The 17,335-nt window shown below is 39.2% G+C and overlaps 3 protein-coding genes across 3 annotated transcripts in view; 2 read left to right on the top strand and 1 right to left on the bottom strand.

The window, feature by feature from the left end:
• Nucleotides 1-3,738: 3,738 nt before the first annotated feature.
• Nucleotides 3,739-6,438, bottom strand: mrpl20 (mitochondrial ribosomal protein L20). The gene is made up of 4 exons (XM_010775295.1): nt 6,161-6,438; nt 5,765-5,875; nt 5,128-5,205; nt 3,739-5,024 (listed from the first exon to the last, which is right to left on the bottom strand). Exons 1-4 carry the CDS (start codon nt 6,245-6,247, stop codon nt 4,851-4,853), a joined length of 450 nt encoding a protein of 149 aa, XP_010773597.1. The 5' UTR covers nt 6,248-6,438; the 3' UTR covers nt 3,739-4,850.
• Nucleotides 6,439-7,223: 785 nt separating this feature from the next.
• Nucleotides 7,224-11,119, top strand: sdhb (succinate dehydrogenase complex, subunit B, iron sulfur (Ip)). The gene is made up of 8 exons (XM_010775294.1): nt 7,224-7,335; nt 8,017-8,150; nt 8,721-8,806; nt 9,017-9,153; nt 9,560-9,676; nt 9,764-9,865; nt 9,980-10,102; nt 10,596-11,119. Exons 1-8 carry the CDS (start codon nt 7,264-7,266, stop codon nt 10,674-10,676), a joined length of 852 nt encoding a protein of 283 aa, XP_010773596.1. The 5' UTR covers nt 7,224-7,263; the 3' UTR covers nt 10,677-11,119.
• An 890-nt stretch (nt 11,120-12,009) lies between these two features.
• Nucleotides 12,010-17,335, top strand: part of mfap2 (microfibril associated protein 2) — a 7,378-nt gene continuing 2,052 nt past the window's right edge. Inside the window, exons 1-8 of the mRNA XM_010775293.1 lie at nt 12,010-12,105; nt 13,922-13,983; nt 15,152-15,199; nt 15,562-15,588; nt 15,685-15,756; nt 15,861-15,902; nt 15,988-16,075; nt 16,374-16,447. Of these exons, the coding sequence (XP_010773595.1) occupies nt 13,953-13,983; nt 15,152-15,199; nt 15,562-15,588; nt 15,685-15,756; nt 15,861-15,902; nt 15,988-16,075; nt 16,374-16,447 (382 nt within the window). The 5' untranslated portion in view covers nt 12,010-12,105; nt 13,922-13,952. The remainder of the gene's footprint in view (nt 12,106-13,921; nt 13,984-15,151; nt 15,200-15,561; nt 15,589-15,684; nt 15,757-15,860; nt 15,903-15,987; nt 16,076-16,373; nt 16,448-17,335) is intronic.

The raw sequence follows: 17,335 nt of genomic DNA, 5'->3' as shown, positions 1-17,335 counted from the left end.
CGCTAGTTCGTACCTCGCAGATTCTTCAGTCTCATCAGCCTCATCCTTCCATCAGTCCCAGTCAACGCCTCCAGCACACTTCCAGTGTCTGACTCCATATGATATTGTCCTGATGCTGTAAGGGTGCCCCATGATCACAAAATGACCCCTCTAGAGTGCCAAGGACCTCATATTATGTCTGTCATTAATGTTACATCACCCATTATAACAATTTGCTTTCCTTTTTCTCTTCTCTTAACTGAATAGCCCTGTCTTTAAGTATAATACAATGTAAAGTCCTTTTCCTGAACCATTTGAAGGCTTCAAAACAGGCATTTTTACTGTATGTGTTTGGAGAAATGACACAATCAATGGCCCAGAATTGTACTTTATAAACTATGAATCTTGTGGTGCTTGAAGAATTACACACTGGCTAAGCCGGCCAGGTTATATATATATATGCCTTTTTTGGAGCCCTTTTTTGCAATATTTATTAAAATGTCAGTAGTTATTTAAACAAACCACTATGTGAGGATAATGCAGGCAACCATTAAAACCCTTTACTAGAGCCACTGAAGCCCATGAAGAATTTATCCTTTCAAAAATCTTTTCAACTGCTGTAAATTAGGGCACTCTCTGTGCAGAAAATTTAAAATATTCTTCATTTGCAGTATTTAAAGAAAAAAAAAAAGTGCTCAGAAAGACTGCATCAATTATATATTATGTATGTACTAGTATGTGTATATATATATATATTAGGGCCGGGACTCGATTAAAAAAATTAATCTAATTAATTACAGGCTTTGTAATTAATTAATCGCAATTAATCGCATTTTTAATCGCATATAAATATTTGACCTGAGAACAGTGAGAAGCAATTTTTTTCACATGGATTTTAGTATACCATTGAATAATGACTGAATANTTCATCTGCTGTATTAATAAAGCTGCCACGTGTTTTCAAATTCAAGTTAAGGCACTATCTGTGCAGAACATTACAAATATTCTTAATTTGCAGTATTTTATTTTAAAAGTGTTCAGAAAGACTGCATCAAATATGGTATATCTAGTATATATCTTTATAATATCAATATTGTTATTAACTTCAATCAAAGTCAATTTAAATAGCGGGCAAGACTCTCCAAGGGGTAAAANACCCCCACAAGTACTATGAAGTACTTACTGTGTACTTTTCCAACAATCCTCTGTCAATGTCCCCTCCTGAGAACAAGAATGCATGTTTCTCTGCTATTTTGAATAAGCGTTAAAAAAAACCTTTCTTCATGAGACTGATATTGTTGGACAGAATATTTTAAGAGGATGGTAGACTGCACACTGACACACTCTGTCACTCTTGTTGGCCTCTTATGATGCTGCTGTCTTTTAATATATGATTATTTCTCAGTCGCTAGTTTGTCACAGATTCTTCAGTCTCATCAGTCTCATCCTTCCATCAGTCCCAGTCAACGCATCAGCCTCCAGCACACTTCCAGTGTCTGACTCCATATGATATTGTCCTGATGCTGTAAGGGTGATGCCCCATGATCACACAATGACCCCTAAGTCTGAGTGCCAAGGACCTCGTATTATGTATGACATTAATGTTACATCACCCATTATAACAATTTGCTTTCCTTTTTCTCTTCTCTTAACTGAATAGGCCTGTCTTTAAATATAATACAATGTAAAGTCCTTTTCCTGCACCATTTTAAGGCTTCAAAACAGGCATTTTTACTGTATGTGTTTGGAGAAATTACACAATAAATGGCCCAGAATTGTACTTTATAAACTCTGAATCTTGTGGTGCTTGAAGAATTACACACTGGTTAAGCCGGCCAGGTTATATATGCCTTTTTTGGAGCCCTTTTTTGCAATATTTATTAAAATGTCACTAGTTATTTAAACAAACCACTATCTGAGGATAATACAAGCAACCATAAAACACCCTTTACTAGAGACCATTGAAGCCCATGAAGAATTTATCCTTCCACAAATCTTTTCAACTGCTGTAAGTTAGGGCACTCTCTGTGCAGACAATTTAAAATATTCTTCATTTGCAGTATTTTTTTAAAAAAGTGTTCAGAAAGACTGCATCAATTATATTATGTATATATATGTATATATATATAATATCAATATTTGTATTAACTAACCAAAGTCAATTTAAATAGCGGGCAAAAATGGGTTAATTGCCATGCATGTGGTGTTTGATATAGTTTACGTTCAATTTCAACTATTTTAGGCAGAAAAACGTATATTGACCAAACTTTTTTAATAGTTTACTATTTAGAAAGGTTTTTGTGAGAAATAATTTCAAAAGTAAACTTATTTTTCATTTTATATTTAAATTTGAAATGTTTGCACACAACATTATTAATTTATACATTTTTATCAATTTTTTAAAATTATGAATCCATTTATTTTATTGTATTTCCTTGAGGCTGGGGAAGATATCATGTAGTTCAACATGCAAATGTTCTAATGCAAGTAAGTATAAGTATAACATGGAAAAGGAAATAAAATATGTTTCATAGGAGGATGTGGATTTATTTTCTCTCAGCTTGTAATTACACAATCAAACAATCTATAATTTAGCTCTGGCCTTCACTCACAAAAAAACATTTTGTTGAATTGGACACATTTTTCAAAGCTCTACTGACTGACATGCAATGACAGGGACTGATGGAAGAATCTTTAATTGTTAACAACAACGAACAATGTTGTAACGAACATTTGTTTAATTGTTTTATTAATTGGACGGTAGATACACGGATTTATAAAACATCAGTCTGTAGTGTCATATCTCTTAAAATTCAACTTTTCATCAATAGTACATTTATCTTTAAAATTGAAATGTGTAGTGGCAATTTCTTATGATACCTTATATGCTAAAACCAAATGCTTCTAAAAGCATTTTCTAACACTACTGTACCATGGCATTTCCTGATATACTGTATGCTGTTTTCTGTGCATACTCTAATGAGGGTTATTATTCTTAAGCGCTTCAAGGCCACAGAGCTGATTTGGCAGACTATGTTGAAACGACTCCTCTTCACACAAAGTTTGAACTTTCATATTCTGATAACCGTTATACTTTCTACAGCTCAAGGACACAGGTGTCTAATAACAATATGAGACATCCGTGTGAAAGCCAGATTTCTGAGGCGTTCCGCCGTGCTACACAAAAACTCTGTCTGCCCTTCCTATCTTGTATATAAGCTTTGCTATTCTGTGACTATTACGCACACTCCTGCAGACTAACCTGTACTCTGTGAGACTTGTGCCTTCGAGGCGCCTCGAATAAAGATCCAGAAAGACAACTCTGTTTGTTTCACCAGTTTATTGATTGATCATTCTAATTGTATATCTCCACAGTATTGACTAGGTCTAAGATTTCCATAACAAATGTTCAAGTAAAGTGAAATTATCTTTAATTTGTACTCAAGTAAACAAAGTGCACTTTTAGTAGTGTCTCACTGTTTTTCTAGCAAAGAGCAATCAAGAATACATGTTGGTACTGGAGGAATGTTACGTTTTGATACCTTCTCGATTACCCTGAGTTTATTGAATAAAGATAATTGTATCAACACGTTGTCTGCTCAAGACACAAAATTGGGCATAGTGTAAAATCACGGCTTTCACAGAAGAACACTTAAAGCACAAAGCATACAAAATTAAAGCTAGAAATGTCTAATCTAATGAAGATATATCTGATAATCACATATTTAACTTGTTTAAATAGAAGACAGGAATACAACGTATATATCAAAAATGTTTAATGAATAAACATTTAGAGGACTACCTTGCCAAAATAAATGGCAACATATATATTTACAGAGACAAAAGTCATCAACAAAAACTTGAGGCCACTCTTCTTCCAAAAACTCACAATCATCATCAAATCATAACTTAACAAAAACTATGCAAAGGAGGCTTGTGGAAATTGATAATCATGATACTGGGTTAGAACAGTGGCAGAATCAAAGCGGACAGAAAGTGAACAAACAATTACTTTGCAGTTTAATCGCAGCTGCCATCTTGGACTATAACAAGATCTTTGTTATGATACAAGAATGCACAAATTCAAAAATATTCTTCAATCTACTGTAAACTCTCTTAACTTCAGATGGGTCACTTTTTAAAGAATTTAGAAAAGTATTCAGGAGTTGCCAATTGCTGGAATTATCAGAAAGGGACTTAAAAGGAAAAAGCATTTGCATTTGTCAAACCTGTTTTCATTGTAGCACAACAAAGCAGAATGGGTGAAGATGAGCATAGCACGCAGAGGAACCTTCAAGGTCAGTCATTCGTAGAGACGCTAGAATGTCCAAGAGCAATATATTGTATCTCTTTTACTTGAGGGACATTACTCATTGCTTAACATGTCAACGTATTTACACCTGAAGCAGACAGAGACAGGTGCATCATTGTCTGCTCTCTGATCAGTCATTTTCACCCACGTACTGAATGATGACTTGACTCTGGTAATGAGATGTGAACATTTATGTGGGTTGTTGTACTCAGCCCTGGTAACTAGAGTTGCAGGATTTGGACCTTAATCCCAGACATCGGTCCCGAATTTTGCACTTATGGTTTCGTTGTTTTGCAGTCTATAGTTTGTGGTCAAAGAATAATCCCACTGGCTTGTTGTCCTGAAAACCAAGGTGATGCTAACTGGGTTGCCATACAGATACAGATACACGTCATCCAAGCAGCACTCAAGTGACCAAACATACTAAGACAAAGCAACAACTTTAAAGAAAGTAAGGGATAGGGTGCCTGACTAATTGTTGAATGAACATCTTTATAGTCCACTGCCACTGTTCTTTAAACCACATAACATAAAAAATCTGTAACTGAAGCAAGTCATTTTACTGTAGCAAAACAACACGGGAGAAGACACCCACGGGCTCCTTGCCGTCACCCAACGCTGCCCGGAAGCCTTCCTGTTGTCGAGCCCGCGCCACTTTTGCAAGTGAGAGGAAGGACCGAGGTTCTGTGATGGCCAGGTCGCTGATCACACGTCGGTTTAGCTGAACACTTGACTGTATGAAGGACAAGAAAAAATATGTCACACAGACAGAGTGAATAAACAGCCTGGAAAACAGAGATGATGGTTGCACCGCTGGGAAATTCAGCACAGCCTACCTTGGTGAGGTTGTGCATTAAGACGGGATACTTCATGCCGTGCTCACGTGATGCTGCTGCAATGCGTGAGATCCAGAGCTGAAGAAATAAAGAGCACAAAAAATACAATTAATGATGTTGATGGAAATTATTGACAACAGTCACAATGGGACCAATCAATTGGGTTCTGTTTAAAATTATGCAAATGTTTACAATTGTTTTCATTCCGGTTTGTGATTCAATCAATTTGCTACTGCTTGAAAAAAAAAAGCTTACACTTGCATTGTAAATCTCGTTAATCTTTGGTGTACAAGTCATGATTTAATCTGCTAATATTACAAATTAGCAAATTATTGACAATATTAGCCCTTGTGCAAGTTGTATTTGTTTATATATTTAATTATTATATGTATCGTCTATTTACCTTTTAAAATCATTTTTGATGACAACTAAAATTGTTGCATTGTAAGTATTTTTTATTGTTTTCCTATAAATAACCTGACATTACCCTCTGTTACATACTCTATTACATACTCATCTATTTATTTACTATTTTATTTCATACATTTTAAATCTCAGAGTGAAGCCTGTGTGCAGTGCCATGTGTTTGTCATCAGGTCGTTGGAGGACATTTGTATTTGAGTATTTCTTGTCTCACCGTCCTCATGTAGCGTTTCTTGAGCCTCCGACCTTTGGTGGCGTAGACGAAAGCCCTCCTGACCGCCTTCACTGCCAGCTTGTAGCAGCGGTTCTTCCTGCCTCTGAAGTGCTGGAGGAGGAAGCGACAGAAGGGATGACTTAAACCAAATATGCATAATTATGTATGCTACATTTATTGCATTAAAAATGATGAGGCATATTTACAACCGACTTAAACAGCATGGCTCATCTGTACACAGCAGGACTAACATTGCAAATTACTTTTACTGAAGGTCTGGTTTGAACAAGGTTTCAAATGTAACTTTCACAAAGATTACAATATTATAAAAAGCACAACATGTTCACAGAACAGCTCTAAGCCATATTCTCTTCCAGAAAATAGTCGTGGCCTTACCTTTGCATTTTTGACTATTTCTTGAACTTTCCAGTATCTGTCCGGTCCACGGCTTCGGATCCAGCAAGACAGCGACAGGAACACCATCTTCAAGCGTACTACTTCACCACGGTTTTCTTGTTAACAGAATATAAACACTGAAGTGACCTTAGCACAGCTTTACTGTAAAGAGACTCACTGTTATGTGAGTCCAACACGCCGTGCGACAACTGACACAAGCGCACAGGGTTCGTTTGATTTATAAGACTGGTCGTCTCGGAAGGTGTCCTCTGCCGAAGCTCCGCCCGTCTACTGCTGACTATGATATTTCTAGATTTATTTTAAATAATATAATTGGTTTAAATGGGCTCAACATTTTTTGAAAATTAGTGTTTATAATCCATCAGAATATAACTTGCGAAATCAAAACAAAATAGCTATTACAACTGTGAGACTGTGCTCCCATCAATTTATGTTTTTAGTAATACATTTTATGGATACTAGGTTCTTGTGTGCCCGGTAGACGAGGGTCAGCAAAACATTCGCTCCAACAAGGGCTATGACGCAGCCGTGGTGTATGCTGGGATAGCAGGCGGTGGAAGGTCGGTTATGGCTAGAAAGGATCCGTCTTGTGTAAATATGACGTCACGTTCTCGTTGTAACTCTCGTTGGAGCGGCTCGGAAACACACCTACAGCAGTAACATGCAACATACACATTAATGCAGCAGTAATATTAATAGAGAAACATCAGACATAATAGTAAAACACTGAAAGGGAACATTGTATTGCACCAGGAGCTATCTTGGGACTTTTACTGCGACAACGTTGACTTGCCTGTGAATAAAAAATAAACCATAGTGTTGGTGATCTACAGTGTTGTCATTCTTCTTTGAACAGCAAGACCGCTAACACCCTATTTCAACAATCACACTCCCTGTCATTGACATAATTAATAGATGGTTTAGCTTCTCACCATCATTTGCCCACTGATGTTAACGATCGTAACTAAAAGGCTGCCTGCCAAACGTAAACATTCAGCCACGTGACTTGCAAACTATCGCGAGAGTTTTACACTAGACGGATCCTTTCTAGCCATAACCGTGGAGGTCAGAGAATATCCAAAATGTCGGCTGCTTGCCTCTCGTCCTTGAGCCGCTGTGGGGTTTTGTCGTTCCGCTCGCCCGCAGGACTGGTGGTAAGTGGACATTAAACATTATAATAAATAAACCGTCTCAACTAACCGTTAATGACAATAAGAGCTTATGTCATCGCGTTGCTCATGCTATCGTCACATCGTAGCAACAACGCTCTCCCTGTTGACAGCGAAGGGCTCCGTCTATGCTCTGAAGATCCTGTTACGTAGTCAGCTACTAGTTAGCTAACCCTCATTGTTACCTGACTTTAGACTGACCAACAATCACTTATAACCTGTACATTTCTTCTTTATCGACTGGTTTTTGTTCATCTTTAAATGTAAACGAATAATGTCCACGTAAACAGGCAACGTGACAGGAAATGAGCAAAACAAACATGTAAACACTGATAAGCTAATTATAGTAACGTGAAAACATTGAGTAATGTATCTTTAACCATGTCGTGCTTTATGTTTTAGGATCACGAATGATGGATATTATCAATACATTATTATTTGTTTGTTTTGTAGTTATTCTGCTTTAACTTAAGAGAAATACTTCACTTATGACTCAGTGCTTTAGGTTAATGTTAAGTTGTTAACGCTGAAGGTCCACTGATATTGAAAAAAACTTGTGAAGCACAGTGCACTTTTATATTCTGTTTCTTACTGTAAAGCATTTTCGCCAAAGTGTTTTGTAGAGTGTCAAAAATAATCTTGTGTTTCTCCCCTCCCTGGCCTCAGGCGGTGCGGTATGCCCAGACAGCGGCGGCTCCAGTAGCTGAGCCCAGAATAAAGAAGTTCCAGATTTACAGATGGGACCCCGACACTCCAGGGGACAAACCCCGCATGCAGACCTACGACATCGACCTCAACACGTACGTGCTACTGCTCCTCCCTCTGCCACGAGGAAGTGTGTCTACCTGTGTTTTTCGATCATAAATTACTGAGATACGCAAGACAAGGTCTCCTGATATCCTCAAATAATGGCCGAAGTGTAGCTGAATATGTTATTATCTAGACTCTCAAAAAAAAATCTCTGCTTATCCTTTGAAACTGAAGAATATGACTCTTTTTAAAAGGCACTGCTATGAGCTGATTATGTTCATTTGCATCTCTTAGTTTAGTTCAATGCAGTTCTCAATCTCGTGTAAACAGAGGGCATGTTTATTTAATTGAGAACAGCCTTCAGGTAAAATTAACCTAAGTGGATACAAGAGTCTGACATGTTTCCCATCCTCTCCCTCATGTGTTCTCTAATCACCTGCAGAAACTCTCATCTTACCTCTGTCAACATGACACTGCAGCCAATAAAGTCCAAATCCAAAAATGCTTGAATCCATACTAATCTGCATTTCTTGTTGAACAAGTCAAGCACATCAGAGAAATGTTACACTCATGTCTTGACATTCTGGATTTACCGCCTGGTTTTGTTCTTCTTCATGTAGATGTGGCCCGATGGTTCTTGACGCCCTGATCAAGATAAAAAATGAAATGGACCCGACCCTGACCTTCCGCCGCTCCTGCAGAGAAGGTGAGTAACATGGAGGCAAGGGTAAACCAATGTACTGAAGCATTAGCCTTTTAACAGAGAGTTACAGTCTTCATGACTCCTTTTTAATGTTATTACTCTTAAATAAAAAATGCATATGCCCACTTTTGTGATACAAAACAACATTTGTCTTCACATTTTCCTGTCTCAGAAATTATATACATTTTTATTAATTATTAATTTTCAATGCAGGTATTTGTGGATCCTGTGCAATGAACATTAATGGAGGAAACACACTTGCCTGTCTCAACAAGATTGACACCAACACCAGCAAGCCCTCTAAGATTTACCCTCTGCCACACATGTATGTGGTGAAGGACCTCGTACCTGTGAGTATTTGTCCACCATCACTGAGTCCACTGACAACAGGCCCTGTCAGTTTTTATTTCTGTATCCAACAATGTTGCCTCAATCAATGTTTTACTCAACCTTAACATTACTAAATGAACAGACTTTTCATTCTATCATTATTTGAATTTATTCAGAGGATATATGTGCATGGTTCATTTGCTGTATATATCTAGCCTAGATTGAAATAATGTTTTTTGATTTATAGACTCTAAAATGACACTCTCAATACAAATACATATATTCCTGGCGCTGAGTTAACCAAGCAAAAGTTTCAGAGGCGCTTTTTTCACACTTAAACATCCTCGGCTTTTCTTCATTGCTTTTGCTGAAGCCATGTTTACATAAAGTTCCCTTCTGACGTGTATGCCAACTGTGTCGCTGCAGGACATGAGTAACTTCTACGCCCAGTACAAGTCCATCGAGCCCTACCTGAAGAAGAAGGATGAGGCCAACGAAGGGAAGGAGCAGTACCTGCAGACCGTGGAGGACAGACAGAAACTGGTACACCGCTGGGTTTGATTTTTAGTAACACATAGCAGTTTTTACAGTCCCATGAAAATAAATATCACCCCTTCTTCCCCTGCGTAGGACGGGCTGTACGAGTGTATCCTGTGCGCCTGCTGCAGCACCAGCTGCCCCAGCTACTGGTGGAACGGAGACAAATACCTCGGCCCCGCTGTGCTCATGCAGGTGTGTGTCCGAGCACACACATTTCCCCGCCAATGGCTTTTATTCTGAATTTGCATTTAAAAAAAATACAACGAATGAAGAGCTCATGGGTCTGGGGTTTGTGTTGTCTCTCAGGCGTACCGTTGGATGATCGACTCCCGAGACGAGTTCACAGAGGAACGTCTGGCCAAGCTGCAGGATCCTTTCTCCCTCTACCGCTGCCACACCATCATGAACTGCACCAAGACCTGCCCCAAGGTAACCTGCTGTGCATCTCCACAGCCACACAGCATAACACAGCTTATTTCTCCTGCCCTTTAATCACTAGGACTGGTATTTTAGTGTTTTAGGTCACCAGATTATATTTACCATTGCAGTCATTCTAGTTTAGCCACGATATCAGTGGAGTCCGAAACAGAAAAGTGTTACATTGAAAGAAAAGAAAACATTTATTTAAAAGGTTGTCTGCTGTTCTTTGTTTAAAATAAAGAGAGATTGTGTAGTTTGTTAAAGATTAACATTGTCATTTTTTTTAAATACATTTTTCGTCAGCAGTATTGCATGTTATTTGATTCCCAGTTTTGTTTAATTACATGTGGGCCATCCATTCTTTGTCATTGTAAAAAATAAATAGCTTATGAACATATTTTTTACTAGTTTTGTTAAACAAAATCAACAAAACCTCAATACATATAACGTGCTGGAGGTGCTGGTTCTCACTGCTTTTGCCTCGTCTGTCTCTTTATTCTAGGGTCTGAACCCAGGAAAAGCGATAGCTGAGATCAAGAAGATGATGGCCACATACAAGGAGAAGAAGGCGGTCGCTGTCTGAAACCTCAGTTCTCCTCTTGTAATCTTTCCCTCCATGATAACATTATATACTGATTTTAATTTTTAAAAATGCTTTTTTGAGGTCTGAAGGGCCAGTACACCAATTTGCTCCACCACCACACTCCACAGACTGCACTCTGCTCTAATGGTGTGTGTGTGTGTGTGGTTGGAGGACTTGGTGGTAATGAAACGCACATATACAGTATGAATGCACGAGAGAGTGTGTGTCTGAGTCTTACATGTACCATAATAGAGGTATTTATATCTTCAACGCTACTGTATGTGTGTTTGTGCATTTGGGCGACCCGCTGCTGCACAAACATTTTTTTGCTTGCTTTTCAGCTTAGCAGCACTTCAGAGGCATATAGTATATCATGTTGCCTCAGATCTTCCAACATACCAACAACAGTCCTTTTTTGATGGAAATTAAACGGTTTGAATGCCTGCAACTGTTTTCTTTGTTTCTTTTGTTAAATTGGTTAGTGTCCTCTAGATGCCACTATTGTGCAGAGCCTCAAACGAGTTACAACATCAGCTTCATCACTCGTACTATTGAGCTTAGTTTAAGGAAAATGTGAAAAAATATGTATCCTGTAGATGTTGGTGCCACTCGGGCAATTCATCTGCTCAAACCTGAAGTGAATAACTTGTTAAAGAGCAGCACAGCCTAGATGGGACTAGACATAAACACTTAGACAAATTTATGAAAAGCTACAATTGAGTATTTGTTAGTTAGAAAAGTTAGGACGCTTGTATCTATCTCTCCTATTTGGAAAATGCATCTCTATTTTATTAAGGACCAGAAATGCCTTTATTGAACTTTTGCATCGCTGTCAATGTAAAAATAAGTTTACTAAAATAATCTAGGAACAAAAACATATACTTCAGTAATAAAGTGAAAATAGGTGTATACATACAAGCAAGCAATAATAAACCAAACATCTTTCTACGAGTCAACTGTTCTTCAAACTATACAAATAATACAAATATGTAACTACTGAAAGCGTGTGTGTTTTGGTAATGCAGTTCAAACAGTAGGAAAAAAATGCATGCAAAGTTAAAAATAATAATTCATGGAAGCAGTCGATTTCTCAGAGATTAGAATGTGTTTGCAATTGTGATTTCCTGCTTTATTTAGAATATGTAGCCTACAGATCACAGTAAGAACTTCTAACAAAGAAAATACTTACAATTAATAAATAAAACAATTAAGATGAGTTTTGTAAAGATGTAAGTCTGGTCTCAGCTCCTGACCGGCGGCTGGTCCCGGGTCAGCCTGCTGGGGCTGCGGGGTCGGTGCTGGGACCGGGGGCTGGAGCTGGGACGGGGAGGAGACTCCAGATGCGGGGTGGTACAATGTGGCGAGTCCTCCTGCACTCACAGGACGCATGAGAGCTGAGGATAGTCGGAGCAAACTGAAGCAAAGTTGGGTAAGAAACTGAAAAATAATTGTAGTAGCGTTGAATCTACTTTATATGTTTTTTAAATATGTTTTATGTTGTGCATGTTTCGGTTCTGATACTTCAGAAGACTTAAGTTGAGTTGCATTTATGCTCATTATTATGGAAGAAAAAAATCAGGAGCTGTGAGGTGATGGCGCACAGATTGCATGCAGCCCAGTCCACGTTCCAAGGACATTAAAGCATCCAAAGCGTTTAGCAGTGTGCGTAATGTGTACCGAATAATTGTGGGATAATTTGCGTGTATGTAATGGCTGTTGAGAGCTGACATGTGGTGCTGTGTTTTCACTGGAGAGGAGCAGGAGGAGGGACTTCACAGCTCAGCCTGCAGGAATGGTACTACAATGGAAAGAGAGGGTGCCAAGAGGGAAAACACACACACACACACACACACACACACACACACACACACACACACACACACACACACACACACACACACACACACACACACACACACACACACACACACACACACCCCAGTTGCTTCCAGAGGCTGGGGTCGATGAGGGCATGATTTAGATGTGTGTATTTTATTGTTACATGTCATAGTGGCCTAAAAACTAAAGTAAGCAAAATGACAGCATTGCATCTCATGTTGCTGTCCTCAGGAACTCTAACTAATGTGCGTGTGTGAGTGTGTGAGAGAGTGTGTGCTTGTGGGTGGGGGGAAAGGGGTCTTTAGCTGGAAAGGGAAGGACTAAATGGGGAGAGGGGGGGTTAATCGCTCCCAGATGTGTGCTGTGAAAACATATGGTTTCCGATAGCCACTGTGATGCACAAGAAGAATGTGTGTGTGTGTGTGTGTGTGTGTGTGTGTGAGTCTGCTACACAAACACACAGCTTTACTGTTGCACATGGAGAAATTGTGCAAACTGTTTTTAATCACGTTTTGTATCCAGTGTGGCCTTACAAAAATAGAAATCTGCATGCAGTCACAGGGAGAGAAAAAGTCCACAGGGAAGGGTGTAAAAAGCAGAAACTGGTGTGTGTGTGTGTGTGTGTGTGTGTGTGTGTGTGTGTGTGTGTGTGTGTGTGTGTGTGTGAGAAACAGCCTGCTGTGCTGCAGCAAAGTAGAAGCATTCATACTTTCCACAAAGTGGAAAAGTTTAGTGAGTGTTAGAAGAAGTTAAGGTAATGGATTTTGCTGCATGCAACATTTTCCGAAGTGTCATTGACAATTTAACTTAAAGGGGGATTATCAGTGATGTCTTTGATGTCCTGAAGCTGTCATTGTTCATGTTTTTCTGTCCACATGTCATTTCCACTCAACATGAGAGGCTTTTGCTCTGTGGAGTGAAGAAGAAAGAAAAGGGGCAAAAGGAGGAGGGGGTTCGAGGAAATGACCAGTGAGGGTGACAGAAGGGAAATGAAGGATGTGGAGACAGACAGAGAGAGGGAGGGAGGGAGGAAGAAAACTCAGGGAGAGGGGTGGGGTTGAGGGGTCCTCTGTTTCCTTTCCTGGAATGCAGCCCCAAGACTGTCTGCTGCAGTGAGGAAAAGTGGGAAAACAGAGAGATTGTTCCTAGGAAGACAGACGTGCCACATTCTTGCTGTCAGACTTTTTTCCCCCTCTTTTTCTTGCCGTGGCTGTTTGGGGCCAGTGGAGGGTGAGAGGGGGAGGAAGGAGGGCAGAGAGAGGGGAGAACAGTGGGGGGTTGGAAAGGTTACGGAGGGCAAGGAAAAAGAGGGGAGGAGAGAGTTCAGGAATATCCAGCCCTGAGCTCTTTATTCCCCTTGTGTTGCTCTGTTTTGATTATTAACTCTCTCCTTATCTCCCCCTCAGGGTTAAAGTCAGTCTACCTCCCAGAGTGACCATGAGAGTCCTCCTACTCATCTGCATGCCAGGTAACTGCACCAACCGACCACTGAAGCCCCTGAAGACCTATATCACTTATTATAACTCATATTCATTACTAAACGGTGCAACCATTACAGTTAAAGGATATTCATTATAATAAATATTTGTATTAAATATTCTGCTAATTGTTAGATGAGAAGATTGATACAGCTGAATATATTTGAAGCAACAGCTACCCGTTAGTTTAGCTTAGCATAAAGACTGTGAACGGGGGAAATAACTAGCTTTGCTCTGTCTTACATTCTTTCTCATAAGGTAATGTAATTTAAAAGCAATCTTAAATAGTTAAAGAAAATAGTAATGCTTTGCTCTATTGCAAGACTATGCTACCTTTGAAAGCAGAAATTAAACATACTCTTGGAAATAAAAAGTTGAATTCATAAGAAACTAAAAGTCCACCAATGTTAGCAAAGTAAAGTAATGTGTGTATCCGCCTTGTGAGTCAGATCCTGTGCAACATTTTAAGTGTTCGTCCTTGGCACATTCAACACACTTCAAAAATTGGGGCCAGCATTATTTTAAATCCTGAAAACAGAAAAACAAACAAATCGAATCAAACCGAAAACAATTTGGCAGCAAAAACACTTTCTCAGTTCAATACACTCAGGGTTTCTTTTCAGGATTACTTGGTCTGGTATGACTATGGGGGCTAACAAAGCAACTTTAATATGAACCCCTTCAAAGACAAAAAAAATCTCATAAAACAAAAAAACTGTTTTTAAAAAAGTAATAATTAAAACATACCATGGCTCAATTCAAACCAGAACTCACTCATGGTCTGGTGTCTTGATGTAGCTTTGGCTCACTGTGGCTGCAGAAGGGAGGAACAGGAAAATGGTGCATGCTCCAAAGTGTTACGCAATATCAAGCGTAATATCAAGCATTGGCTAACAACAGTCAAACAGATCAAGAATGGTGTATTCTATTGAATATATGGAAATAAATAAGGGTGTGTTTTATGTCATAAGAACTCAAAATGCCATTTGTGGCAGGAAGATAAGAAAAAGTACAATGTTCAAACATGGACATTTAAAAGCAAAAGTAGAAGTGTACCTACAAAAGAGAAAACAAGATGCTCAGTTACAGTATTCAGAGTAAATGCCGACCTTCACTCATCACCCCATCTTTGTGATTATTCTTGTGAAATGTCAACAGCCCTGCTGCTCGCCCAGGCTCAGTACCAGGAACCCTTTCCTTTTCTGGGTGAGTTCATTAAGAGAATCTCAGCTCTGCACATCTGTTCTCCATCTCTGTATGTCCTCTGATGTGTCCACCTAGCCTCAAGGATCTCTCTCCTCATCACTTTGTTATTTACCTCCCACACAGCAACTGTGCTCACAGTGTAAATAGCACTTTTGTAAACACGTTATTATTTTCAAACATCTTGCATATGAAGTCATTACACCCTTGCACATGGCTTGTTTTGTTCAGTGTTGGCGTGCAGGTGATTTATTTGTTATGGGGCAATGCTTTTTGTTGTGAAGTACTGCCTGTAATTAGTTCCACAATGTTGATGCCATTAAACAATTTTCTCTTCTTCTTCTTCTTGTTCCATGGCTTCACAGAGGACTATGGGCCGGATTATTTCCCAGGTAAAGCATTATTATGTTCTTAAGAATGTTCCTTGATGCTAGTAGCTAAACATGGGTGTTTTTAAAAAATGAAACATTCCTCTTTCTCTTGTTCAGACCCTGAAAATCCTGACTCTCCTCCTGGAACCTACCAGCAGCAGGTTCGCCTCCAGCCAGTGGTTCATCCAGGTATTATATCTGCTTGACCCTCCTCTTGTCAGGATCAGGATATATCATGCGTTTGTATTGTTTTTTGAACTCATTTGCAAATCTCTTTTCCATGTGAACATCAGACTCCGATCTGGAGACAGAGCCCACAGAGCCTGGCCCACTTGGTAAGAAAACTTGAGAAAGGATGAGCGATAAATCAATTGTTTAGTTTAAATCACATAATGATGATTTTGCTGGTTTGATTTCCAGACTGCAGAGAGGAGCAGTATCCCTGCACCAGACTCTACTCTGTTCACAAGCCATGCAAGCAGTGCCTGAACAGCCTCTGCTTCTACAGGTAAGCACTTAAATCCAAACTATTGAATCTACTTCTACGAAATCTCCAAAAATCACAAATTCATTCAAATACCGAAAACAATCTTTTCAAAACAGCTTCAAACAGAGAGCTCAAAAGTCACTGTTTACCTTTTTGATTGGTGCACTTTGATCTATTTGGTAATTTTGCCAATATGGTGTATGTGAGATTGCTGGAAAAACAGCATGGTTTAGATAGGATATGGATAATACCTGATCAAGTTCTTGTTGCTTTTATATTTCCAGTGTAATAGTTGACCTCTGCTTTTGTTTCCATTAAGCTTGCGACGGGTGTACGTCATCAACAAAGAGGTTTGCGTGAGGACTGTGTGTGCACATGAAGAGCTACTCAGAGGTGCGTTCAGAGTTATGCTTTCTTTGTGTTTGACACTTGTAATTGTAGAATCTGATTTATTTACTGTAGACCAAATCTTGGTATGAAGTATAAACAAACACGGAACAAAACAGCAGTACAAAGCTAAACAAGCAGAACAGACATTTAGCACAGCCTCCCTCTATCATCCTGGGTTTATCGGTCTGCAGTAATGGAAGGCTTGAACATAGTCAGATGTTTTGGCTGTTCTTTCTATTCTCAACAAGGTTTGTTTGTCTTACATTCAAACAAAACATAATACTCTTACCCCATACATTTGGAAATGCATAGATTTTAAACTTTTAAAGGTCACCTATTATGGAAAATCCACTTTTTCATGTCTTTTACACATCAACATGCGTCCCCTCTGTGTAAAGAGATTCTGAAAGTTTCCGGAAAAAAGATTCTCTCTCTTTTTGTCCTGATCCATTTATATAAAAACCTGTCTGAAAATCAGCTGATCAGATTTTGCCCACTTTATGATGTCATAACAATTGTTTGGCTTGTGTAACCATTAGCCAATAACTAACCAAGATAACACCCCCCACCTTATCTCCTGAATCTCCTCCTATGCCCCTTTCACACCAACGCGGTTCCCGTTCTAGCTCCGTGCTAGAGCTTTTCTGGTTCTTTTCAGCCTCCTTTTGTTCCGACCGCCCAGAGCCCGACTGGTGCTGCCGCGGCTGCGTCATGACGTCACTGTTTACGTCGCTGATTTTCTCCCCAACCGCGTTGGGTCGATGATCGTGTTGCTTTTAATCATACGAAGCCAGATACAATTAAATAACTACTTCTAAACCCTCATACTTTTTTCCAGAGTGCCGTGGTTAATTGTTTATTAATGTGTTTCAGCTACGTCGCGCCCAGTCA

This window comes from Notothenia coriiceps, unplaced genomic scaffold, assembly GCF_000735185.1.
Source record: "Notothenia coriiceps isolate Sejong01 unplaced genomic scaffold, NC01 NC01_scaffold00015623, whole genome shotgun sequence".
NCBI lineage: Eukaryota > Metazoa > Chordata > Actinopteri > Perciformes > Nototheniidae > Notothenia > Notothenia coriiceps.
Note: the sequence above shows the minus strand (reverse complement) of the source record. Positions and strands in the feature narration are given on the sequence as shown.

Excerpts from the sequence above, each read along its gene's own strand:
- mrpl20 (XM_010775295.1), bottom strand. The coding sequence starts at position 6,247 with ATGGTGTTCCTGTCGCTGTCTTGCTGGATCCGAAGCCGTGGACCGGAC. Across the intron at positions 5,876-6,160 it reads AAATAGTCAAAAATGCAAAG|CACTTCAGAGGCAGGAAGAA; the intron begins GTAAGGCCACGA and ends TTCCTCCTCCAG. Across the intron at positions 5,025-5,127 it reads TAATGCACAACCTCACCAAG|TCAAGTGTTCAGCTAAACCG; the intron begins GTAGGCTGTGCT and ends TCCTTCATACAG.
- sdhb (XM_010775294.1), top strand. The coding sequence starts at position 7,264 with ATGTCGGCTGCTTGCCTCTCGTCCTTGAGCCGCTGTGGGGTTTTGTCG. Across the intron at positions 7,336-8,016 it reads GCTCGCCCGCAGGACTGGTG|GCGGTGCGGTATGCCCAGAC; the intron begins GTAAGTGGACAT and ends CCCTGGCCTCAG. Across the intron at positions 8,807-9,016 it reads CCGCCGCTCCTGCAGAGAAG|GTATTTGTGGATCCTGTGCA; the intron begins GTGAGTAACATG and ends TTTTCAATGCAG.